Here is an 11,611-nt window from a genome sequence, read left to right as displayed (position 1 = left end):
CAGCCTCCTCTTGCTGAGGCTGAACAGGTTCAGGTCCCTCAATCTCTCCTCGTAGGGCCTGTCCTGCTGCCCTCTCACCAAGCGGGTGGCCCTCCTCTGAACCCTCTCCAGGCTGGCCACATCCCTTTTGAAGTGCGGCACCCAGAACTGGACGCAGTACGCCAACTGCGGCCTGACCAAAGTCGCGTAGAGGGGGAGTATCACCTCTCTGGACCGGCTTGAGATGCACCTTTGGATGCATGACAAGGTATGGCTGTACGTATGGGATATTTTAATGCACATAAAAAGGTTGTATGTCCTTTGGTTTTTTAGATTAATTCTGTCATACAAGACCATTTCTTAGCAAGGTTGAGTTGTAGCCAAATAATGGCAAAATCAACTTTTTTATGTGCATTAAAACTTCCCATATGTACATGCCATTATAGTATGCCTTTCACTAACACGTGGCTTTCTAGAAATAATGGAATCCATATTCCTGCTAAACGTTAAAATCAGTCACTTAAAAAATCCTGAATTTTGGTTGGGAATCGAATATTTTTTCAGCTGCAGCTGAGCGCATCCAGGAATTTTTTTTTGTAGCACATGTTCTATAAGAGGCTGTTAATTTCAGAACGGAAGCCAGAGCGTTTGTGGTATTTTCTTGGGTGTCTGTTTCTACAGTAGAAACAATCTTGCCAAAGGTTTCAAGGCTTTTCATACAGATCACTTTTTTTCTGATTACTTATTGATATTTGAATTTTTTTTACATGTTATGGCAAAACGAGTATCTAAACTTTAATTGCTTGTCCAAGATCAGCATGATGATATCCCAGTCTTCTCATTCATGTGTGTGATTCTCCCTGTCATTCCTGAAATGTTACCTAGATTCTTTTGAATTAAGTGATGTACACTCCCTGGGTTTTGTATGGCTCTGCCTCAAATCCATAGGAAAGTCAGTAATCTGGGCTAAAGATTTTGGCTGAGATGGAAAATAAACTGGAGGTAAAATGTATGTTAACCAAACCCAGAAAGGATTTCTATTAAAATAAAATTGCTCATTAAATTCCTTAATTATAGGTGTCCTATAGTTGCATAATTCTGTTGCTAATACTAATAAGATTGAAGGAGGTAATTAATATGCGTACCATGTACCGTAAAGAAAACAATTTTTTGGCATTGTCTGTACTCCATTAAGCCACATAATGCTTACATGTAATTTTGACTCCATTTCTTAGGTGAAGGAACATGAAAATGTCTACCAGGGTTGTTTTTTTTCTTTTGGTGGATGAAGATGAGTTCTCATTTTGTTCTGTTTTAGCATTTCTGCTGAATATTTTCATTGTTTGTTTTTTTTATAATATGTTGCCATGTAATGCAAAAAAAGGAAAAAAAAGTTCAGGCAACCAAAATGTTTTGCGTGCATCGTCAACTGTCATAATTCTACCATTTTTACGTTGCCCTATTCTTAGCTTTGGACACTGACTCAGATGAAGATGACATCCTGTTCTGGTAAGGTGCTCGTTGTGCTCTGTAGTCTTGTTTTCTAGAATTGAGACTAAAGTTCAGTTCTGATGTAGGTTTTTTACTGTCATCGCATTCTCACTTTAATGTTCTTGCATTTTTTCAAAAGGCTCTTAGAAAGAGGATCCCAGAAAATATGCACAGGAGACGAGATATGAATTAAGAGCGGACATAACTTCGGAATTACCCGATGCAAGAAATAGCGTGGCTTCTTCACAGTTAAAGGAATTGGTTGACTTTATGGATCGAGTACGTCTCTTTCAATTGTATGCCCACATTTGGGAACATGAGGTTGCAAATAGCTTCTTCTTTAGCCAGAAAACAGTGTCCTCGGCGTACCTGACAGGAAGTACATTCCAGGTATCAGACTGTACACACTACCCAATTATTGGAGGCAATCTGACCTGGTTAAACTGATCCATTGGGTCAGCAACTAAAATGGATTTTTCAGGTGGTAGATCTTTTTCCTAGGGATTCCACTTGCGCTGATTTTAAAAGGACGTAGTTTCCAATAAGAGGAAATACAGTGGACACACCTGGTTTATAGCCAGGTGGTGATCAGCTTGATATGCCTTCTCTGGGGCTATGCCCCTTCCAGTTCTCTTAATTTGAATAGCTGTTTTTAGAATTTCCTGTATTCTCTTGATTTCTGATTGGCCCTTTGTTTTCCACCTATGTTTACTTTCAATATTCCATATACCACATGTGCAGCGTCCAAATACTGTAGTCAAAATCATAGGAGGCTCTATACTGTATTGTGGATGATGGATGGCACAATGGAGGCAAAGAAGATGATTCTGATCCACAGCTATTCTGAGAGTCAGTAGCAGAGCTGGGACTAGAACTTGGGAGGGATCAGCTTTTGGGCCTATATTCTGACTAGCAACAGTTTGATTGGTCCCTTTTTATATAAAAGAAATACTTTCCTAAGTACCTGGTGTAAGATAAGTGTATACTTGCAGTTATTTTCGTATATACTACTAGTTATTTAGGTTTATATGTGTTTTCTAAATAGCTCTTGCCGATTGAAAAGTATGCTTTGAATTTCTTGGAGTTGTTTTATGCTTCCACTGATCCAGAAAAGCAGAAAGCCAATGAGGTAAGGGAATATATTTCACTATGTGAACCTACCAGTAGAAAAATGTTACAAGACTCTTTTGTCAATATAATTTTATTTAAAGTGATTATGATTCTATATGACTTCATTGTGGTGGGGAGGGTAGGGGGGAGTAATGGGCATTTATTGAGATAATATAGGCTTGCTTGGTGTATGCATGATGTCCTGGTATGGTGGAAAGCTGGTGTGGTTCTATTAGTTAAAAGCATACAGGCTAAGAGCTAAAAAATTATTTTTATACCACTGTGTTATGTCAATATATGAGTTTATTCCAGTTATTGTAATCATGTGTGGTGATGCACTTATGAGGAATATTTTTGTGAAGACTAGAGAGTTGTTTTACTATCAGGCTTGATTAAAATTATATTGAATTTATCTCCAACAGGACTTGAAAAATGCAAAGATAAAATGGGAGCTCCATCAGATCAAGGAGTTGAAAGGTAGAGAAGAGAAAATGCAGTATGAAGAGGAAGAAGAGCTCTTAACCTACACCAGACAAGATGCTTATAACATGGTAACTTTCCAAGTACCCATAGGCCCTGCTTTCATATATTGTATATTTGTGATGGTCAGTTTTGCTGTTAAGGATACACTTAACAGCAAAACTGGATCCACTGTTAGTGGATGGTACCTCTAGTCCCCCACTTTGTGCCTTTAGCTCCAGGTTGTAGGTTTTTCCACAAGTGACCCATTATTCTTATTTTGTCGAGTTGACTGACTGCTGTGGTTTGAAAATAAATTATTCAGCCAGTAGATTGACTTCACGTAGTATCTGGCAATGGTGCTCCAAGAGTGGCATGAGGGAAGAAAGCTGAAGAAAATGGGGGCTGTGATGCAGTGGAAGCAGAAGTGTGCTGCACCTATAACGTTAAAATCTAGGTTATTAGCACAGTGCTTTTCAATCTCATTAGACTTGAGGAGAATCAAGACACTCAAGAGAGAGGATCTCAAGGCATTCTGGGGTGTCCTGGCACCCTGTTGAGAATTGTTGCATGAGCACAATTGCATATTTTTTACTTCAGTATTACATGTGTTTGTTGCAGCTTTTAAATGGGAAAGCACGTGCATTGCAGTTACAAGCATGCATACGCTTTTTTTTGTAAATTATTTCTATTCACTGGAATTATTAAAGGATTAAGAATTGTCTTGCTGCTTTTACAGGAATATATCTATGAAGGTCCAGATGGACAAATGGAAATAATGCCTGTAAGTTGTTTTTTGTTGGGTTTTTTTAAGGAAGAAAACTTTATCTGTTGGTAGCAAACTAACATGATGTAAATGGTATTGCATGCAGCTCTGGACTCCCCTGACCCTGCCGGAAGATCATGATGATACATATATTGATTCTGTTTTGTGCCTGATGTATGATAGAACTCCAATTTCTGAGTCCAAGCTACCACCTTTATACAATCGGATGAAGCAAGAACAGCAGCATTTGGATCCTTCTGGTAAAGGCTATGTTTTGGAAGGCTGTATCTGTGTAGTTTACAAAAAGGTGGTAAGGAGAGCTTCACAAACTTAAGTGACTGAATTCCTACAAAACACTTTTTAATTATGCATCTTAAAACTTGGACCTGTGAATCTAATTTTCCTGACTAAATTAGACTTCTATTCATGAAAAATGCATGCTTAAAAATAGGGGTGCACTGATAGAGATTTTTTGGGGCCGATAGCAATAGCTGATTTTTAAGGAGGCATATCGGCTGATACCAATCCGATTTCCGATACAGCATGGAGAGCTGTGTGCAGCTGGTAAGTTGTTGTGGTGGAAGGGGAGGGGGGAGGGAAAGGGCGTGTGGGGAGCAGATCAAGGAGTGGGGCTGGGGCAAGTGCTGTCCAGCCAGGGCAGGGCGTGGGATGGAGGTGCGCAGGGGACAAGCAGCTCCCACTGCTAAGTGCACCCCGGGAGGGCCCGGTGCAGCCCCAGCCCCAACCTACAGCTGCAGCCCACCCCACCCGTGCCCCAGGCAGATCCGGGGCACATGTCCTGCCCCTCCCCCCATGCCCTCCCCGGGTGCATGCAGTGGCAGGAGCCACCCCCTCTGCCCCTTGGACAAGCCGCAGCTCTGTCCCATGCTCCACCCTGGCTGGGCATCACTTGCCCCAGCCCCACTCCCTCTGTCACCCCTCCCCTCCATGATTTGCCCCCCAACCATGCCCCTTTGCTTCCCCCTCCCCTTCCACCACAACAGACTTACCAGCTGCACGCAGCCCTCCACGCTGCCGGGCTGCACTCCTAGCTGCCTGTGTGCTGCACTGAGGCTGTGCGCACGCACAGACATTTATTGGCCACATCAGGCTGATTTCATATACACTCAATTTTCTTTATATTGGTGCACCTCTACTTAAAAACTATGTAGACTGCCTTAAAATTGTGCCCTGTAATTGTTCCCATTTTCACATTTGCTGGATTGGAAATAGAAATCACAGTAACTGAAATTAACATGTAGCAGTGAGGCTTCTGTATGCTCTGGTCCCAGTCTCCTCTGTTGCTAAGTTTTTCATTTTCTGCCTGTAGTACTGCAATCCACCATACTCTGTCTAAGCATTAGTTCAAATGAAACTGTTGGTAACCAGTGTAACTGTGGATTTAGTCATACATAAAGGGGGGTAACTGAAGAGGCAAGTAAGAAGTGAGAGATACAGTTATCATGTTAAATACACAGGTGGTTGACCATGAATTGAAGGCATTCCATTCTGAACAGTGCTGTGCACTGATCTCCATTAGGGCTAAATGATTAGTACGTTCCTACTTTTGTTATGGATTTATTGTCTTAAACCACCCCCCCCAGACATCCATCCATCCTCTCACTGAAGATGTTAACCCGGGGTTTAGCAACCCCCGGCACGTGTGCTGAGCATAGCACACAAGGCCATTTTGCTCTGCACACCACTGCCAAGCTGGGCTCTCAGCAGCTGCTGCCAGCCACGGAGCCCAGGGTGCTCCCAGCAGGCAGCTGGGAGGCTACAAGCCCTGGTGCAAGCAGACTGAGCCCTGTGGGCCAGGTGCAGCCCGGAGGCTGCAAACAGCTGCTCTGGGCTCCAGCAGGTCGGTACTTCAGCACTTTCCAAGGTAGACATTGTAGTTTTTTGGCACTCCGGCCAAAAAACGTTGCCTACCCCTGTGTTAACCCCTGTTTCGTTGGTCATTTCAGGTAAAAGTAAAAGGCATCACCATGGGAAGATGGCTACTCCTCCTCCATCACTTTTTGGCCGCGTGAATCTGAGGCTGTTGAAAATGCGACAAAAGGGCAAAGGAGAGAGAAACAAACTTTTGTTAAGGCGCCGAGCTTGCTTTGCAAAACTTTTGCCTGCTTTTGTCAGGTCAGCTACAGAGGCTGGACAGGATAGCCCCGAGTGGCAGATAAGTGAAGACAGGGCACTGTTACAGGTAAGACCAGGTTTTGTTTTGTTACTCTGGTTTTGTTCTTACCTTTTTCTTTGTAACTTTAGTTTGTTTGACTTTAGAAATGACTCTGCTTTGGGGGGGAAGGGAGGGGAGGTTCCCTCCCTGCAAACCTGATCTAGCTTTTCGGGAGGCTGATGAGTTTACTGAGACCCACTAGACAGTGAGATCCATGCGCACACTGTAGAACATATATAATCACAACTTCTGTAGTTTTATTTGTATTGGCACTGAATTTTATGCTTTCTCCTTCTCCTAGGCGGTGAAACAGTTACTGCAACTTCCTTTAAATCTAGCTATTGTATCACCGGCTCAGACACCCAATTGGGATCTTGTCAGCGACGTTGTTAATACCTGTAGCCAAGCTTATCGCTCATCAAAACAATGCCAAAATCGATTTGTAAATCTTGTTATAGCAAGAGAGGAAGTAAAGGTGAGTTTAAGTTGAATTGTGCATTGCACTATAGGCAGTGATTTCATTTAAAGCCTGATTTATACCCCGTCAAGGGTAGGGACTGAAATTTAAATGAGAATAATTCATAATTACAGAAGAGCGGATTTACTATTTTAGCTTTAGTCAGTTAAGCAAATTTTAAGACTATGATATTTCTGAATATGCGTCTCAAAACAGAATAGAAGTCAAATTGTTCTGGTATTAAATCATTCATTTTTTGCATTAAGAGATGTATCAGGGTGGGGCCAACTCTGATTAGTGCTGCCTTTTTCCTGTTGAGTAGGGTAAATTTAAAATTCACTTGTGGTAGAGTTGAAAAAACTGCCATAATCTAGTGCAGAAGTTAATTGACAATCAAATATAGTAATTTGCTGCTTATCAGCTAGACATTTAAAACATTTCTTTAGGAAAACAGGTAAATTACAAATACAAAACAAAATTAAAATTTATTATTTAAATCAAGGTTTCTTGCTTGCTGATCAAAACACAGTTAAAATCAGTAAGTTGAATCACTTTGCTAAGCTTCTGGGGCAAATGTCGTTTTTCTGGAGATTATTAATTCAGTCTCAAAATAGTATCAGACTGTTCTGCCAACCAATGGCAACTCAAAATGAAACTCCCTGAGGTGGTTTAGAAGCATTATTCATAGCTGATTGTAACCATAGCATGAAAAAATAAAGCTAAAATATTGTAACAATTATTTATTTATTTTTGCAGTTTGTATTACAGTCATCCAAAAATAGAAGCAAAAAGACTGCTTTTGTAACAGTGGTGTTTGGAAACTGCTTAGTTGTGATAGGAAAAAAAGTGGGGAGAAAGGTTTAACTAGGTTTGAAAATAACTTTCTTTTCTCAAAAGAAATGTAGGCATCTAGCTCTCAGGTATTTTATGTGCAACCAGTTGAAAGTATATGGATAATATGAGAGAGACTGTATGTACCTGTTGTCAAAACGCTTCCTGAGGACTTGCTTAGACTTTTTAACAAGGGAGAAACAGCCACAGACAAGCTTATTATCTCTCTGAATATATTTCTGTCCCCAGCAAGAGAGATACTGATCACTGGGACCATAAGTTTTATATGTTGTTTGTTGCTATGAAAGTGACTTGCTGCACAGCCTTACACATGTCATTTAACCTGTGCCATGGTTTGCTTTTTCTGAAAAGGTGTTACAAGTACTAACAAGTATCTAGAATTTTCTGGTGGAAAGTATTATACTAAGCAATTAATAAATCAACCAGTATATTTGATAACAAAGACTAGATAGCTTTTCTTGCTATTTAAGGATATTAAAAGAAAAATGTTAGAATTTGCCTGATCAAGGAAGTATTAACTGCAATTTTTGAGAGAATCCCGTGGTGAATAGCGATGGCATCTGTTTCTTTCTTTCTCTCTTTTTTTTTTTTTTGAGAAAATGAATGGTCACCTTCATACCAAGCAGACTTCTGCCCAAGACCAGAATTCTGCACATGTGCAACTTTATATGAGTCACTTTGATTTAATGACAATGGCTGCAAGAAAGAGAAGTTCCCCAGATAAAACTCTGTAAGTTAACTTACATGCTTGTAAGATTGAGCAGAATGATCTGGTGTGTTTTCATATGCAGAAGCCCAAATGCTCATGTGGCAGTCCCACTTCATTTTGCAGGGGAAGCAGGGTTTTAAATCCACAGGTGTTACTGTGGTCAATTTGAGACTTAGTGCAATGACCTTCCTGACAAATCAAATCCTGCTTCAGTGCTTATAGAATGATAAGCTTGTGTAGTTCATATTCCATCCCCAAGTACTGGAGAGGGCGTGAGGTAGGCCCAGCCCACTGATCTTTACATATCTCAAGTCCAACAGTATGTCGCTCATCTCTTTAGGTAATGAGAACAGGTAATATTAACCCCCTCTGTTGTGAGGCGATGGTGGTGGATTGGTTAAAATCAAGGCTGCCCAGCTTCTGAATGGCTGGGGCCACACAAGTTGGGGTGAACCAGTTGGAACCATGCACCGCATGCCGTCCCCTACCCCAACGTCCTCCATTGCACAGTGCCTTCTGGGCCCAGTTCACCAGGCACCCTGCCTCGCTGGAAGTTCTCCAGCCACAGGCTCGCCTTCTGTTTCACGCCTCTCGGGTGCCCTGGGCCATGGCCTTCCCCAATCCTTTGGGCTGTGCTGCTTTGTGCTGTCCCACCCCCTGGGGTGGGGAAGGGGAAGGCAGAGGGAGAGGAACCCAGAGGCCCTTGTTCCATCTGCAACTGGAACAGGAGGTGGAGTGGCAGCTAAGTAGGAGCCCAGGGGCAGTTTGTGGTCCATGAGCTGCCAGTTGGACAGCCCTGGTCTAACCAAACTTATAGGAGACGGCTTATTTTTCTTTCCAGCCTATATTTCTGCAGCCTCAGTCAGCTGGGGGGGAGAGGGGGCATCCAAGAGTAGCAGACAAAACTAGCACTTTTGTGTTTGATAGGCAAGGAGATGGAGAAGTTGAAGGGCAGGGTTGGGTGCAGATCTGAATTTATTTCCCTCCAATCTGCTGCTTGTTTTTCTCTGAGCCATCCCACTGTACAGTTGGGGCCTGGGGCACACACACAGTTGAACTGGTTTGCTTCAAGATTTTTTCTTTTTTGGTTTTGGGTCAGCTTAGTTAAATCAAGTGAAGCTTTGTGTGAATGTCTGTGTAAGCCAGACGTAAACTGGCTTCCACTGGGAAGCTAAACTGGTGAGGCCAATTTTAAACCAGCATCATCCTGTCAAGGCAATACAAATACCTGAGTAAACTAAACCAACTGAACTAAAGTTAGTGTATAGACCAGTCCAAAAACAATAGAATGAGAATTAGGGGGGGAGAGGTGGCGGATCTTGAATTTTGTCAGATCTTATTGACTTAATTAGGAGGCAAGATTTTCTATTTGAAGATGTCATATTTTGGACAGCTTCACAAAAATAGTGTTTAAACCATGTCTTATTTACTTTCAACAGAAATAACTGGGATAAGCCAGCCTCGATAACTGAGGCTGCATCCCCTTGCATGGAGCCTAAAGCAAAAGTAAAAAAGGTACATTTATTTAATTCTCTCAGGCTTTCATTTTCTTTCAGTTGCCTAACTTCTGCCTTTGCCTTGAATATGTATAGTTTTGTACAAGTACAAGAATTTGAGGGTGTAATTGCATTTTTGGCAGTTTTAAATAACCATTCCATATAGCACTTAAAATGCTTTGGCCCCTAAATCAAAGATATTAACATTGTTCTTCTGTGTCTGTGTTAATTCCAAATACTTTTCTTTTTCAGTCTTTCATCTTATGGGCATTTTTAAAACCCATAGAGTCAGAAGCAGGTAGCATTCAGTATTTTATTGCAATTTTTTTAAATGAAGTCAGCCAAATTCTACCCAACGTTTTATTGTTAATAGTTCATTTTGGACATATCTTTTTGTCCTGCTAAGTCTTAAGAGATTTTTACCGCAAATAATTTAAATCAATAAATTGAACTCTTGTTACCTTGCTGCATTTTTCCCTCTTTTGTTATTTTAGACTCTGACTGAAAACCAGATGGGCAAAGGGGCAGATCCACAGGAAACTCAACAACAAACTATACAGCAAGCACAAGTCCATCCTCCATCACGGGTACAAACACAGGTGGGGCAACAGCCATATCAGAAGTACAGACTGTGGGTCCCTAAACTTAAGAGCTAGTAAAAGAACTGGGTATCAGGATCTATCATTTTTTTTAATGTGTTAAGGAGGTATTCCTCTGTACTAGTCCTGCGAGTGAATTTGCAAACTTGGATCCCTGTGCCTTTGTGTAGCCCCGTTGACTTCACAGATGTTCCATACAGGTGCAGAAGACCTTGATGACAAGTCCAATTGCAAGATTGAGGCTTTAGTGTTATAAGACACAGTGGAGAAGACAGGAGCATTTGTCTTCATTCGTAGTGAGACTGTTTGAGATGCTCTAAAATAGGGTCTTAGATGTAGAAGGGCCTGTTAGACTGAGTTCTGATTTTTCCCCAATTAAGGATGGAACAACGTTTCTTGGTATTTTTCTTCTACATGCACCTGACCGTGAGAAAAGGAATTAATGGGGAAAATTATTTTTTGTTTTGTTTTCTGTTCTGCTTTTGGGTGAGGAGGCTTTTTTAACGTGTCTCATAATAATGCCAGAATGACTCTTGATGATAACCAAGTTTTTGTGATGCCCACATTGCTCCTATCAGTTGTACTGAGCCTGCAGTTTTGCTTCTTACTTCTCATAGCATCTGAGGATGTCCATTATTCACTTTCTCTGTGCCTTGACATAATAAAGCTGATACTTCTCTGTACAGTAGCTTTCATGCCTAGGAAATATTTCATCAGGAGGGTCATTTTTGACTATCATAGGTAGGGTTAACATTTTTGTCTCTGTGACCCAACATTTTAGTTTAACTAATATTTAACTAGCATTTTAGTTTAGGCTAAGGGCATACTGGTAGGAGTGCTTAGTAGGAGTGCTGCGGTCACATTGAGGGAAGTGCTTCTTCCCGTCTGTTTGGCACTGGTGAGGTCACATCTGGAGTACTGTGTCCAGTTTTGGGTTCCCTACTACAGAAAAGATATAGACAAATTGGAGAGTTCAGCAGAGGGCAGTGAAAATGGTTCAGGGGCTGAGGCACATGACTTTTGATGAGAGGCTGAGGGAACTGGGCTTATTTAGTCTGCAGAAGAAAAGACTTAGAGGAGATTTAATAGCAGCATTCAGCTACCTGAAAATGGTTGCAAAGAGGATGGAGCCAGACTGTTCTTGGTGGTGGCAAATGACAGAATAAGGAGCAATGGGCTCAAGTTTGCAAGCACCTACTCTGGACTCATTCAAAAAATGTTTGGATGCTTATCTTGCTGGGATCATTTGACCCCAGCAGACTTCCTGCCTATGGCAGGGGGGCCGGACTCAATGATCTCGAGAGGTCCCTTCCAGCCCCTAATGTCTATGACATCTATAAGTTGTAGCAAGGGAAGTTTAGGCTAGATATCAGGGAAAACTCCCTCACAAGGAGGGTAGTAAAGCACTGGAACAGGTTATCCAGAGAGGTTGTGGACTCTCCATAGATTCATAGATGTTAGGGTCGGAAGGGACCTCAATAGATCATCGAGTCCGACCCCCTGCATAGGCAGGAAAG

General features: G+C 41.6%; 1 protein-coding gene across 1 annotated transcript in view; it reads left to right on the top strand.

Annotated features, from left to right (window-relative positions):
• The window catches only part of LOC102372523 (E1A-binding protein p400-like), a 38,991-nt gene that overhangs the window by 23,762 nt on the left and 3,618 nt on the right, over window positions 1-11,611 (top strand). The window contains 11 exon segments of the mRNA XM_014527500.2: window positions 193-197; window positions 1,618-1,749; window positions 2,516-2,599; window positions 3,003-3,131; window positions 3,779-3,823; window positions 3,912-4,065; window positions 5,773-6,008; window positions 6,283-6,456; window positions 7,887-8,020; window positions 9,439-9,514; window positions 9,990-10,094. Of these exon segments, the coding sequence (XP_014382986.2) occupies window positions 193-197; window positions 1,618-1,749; window positions 2,516-2,599; window positions 3,003-3,131; window positions 3,779-3,823; window positions 3,912-4,065; window positions 5,773-6,008; window positions 6,283-6,456; window positions 7,887-8,020; window positions 9,439-9,514; window positions 9,990-10,094 (1,274 nt within the window).

Source organism: Alligator sinensis, unplaced genomic scaffold, assembly GCF_000455745.1.
Source record: "Alligator sinensis unplaced genomic scaffold, ASM45574v1 scaffold628_1, whole genome shotgun sequence".
Lineage (NCBI taxonomy): Eukaryota > Metazoa > Chordata > Crocodylia > Alligatoridae > Alligator > Alligator sinensis.
This window is presented reverse-complemented; position numbering and strand designations above follow the sequence as displayed.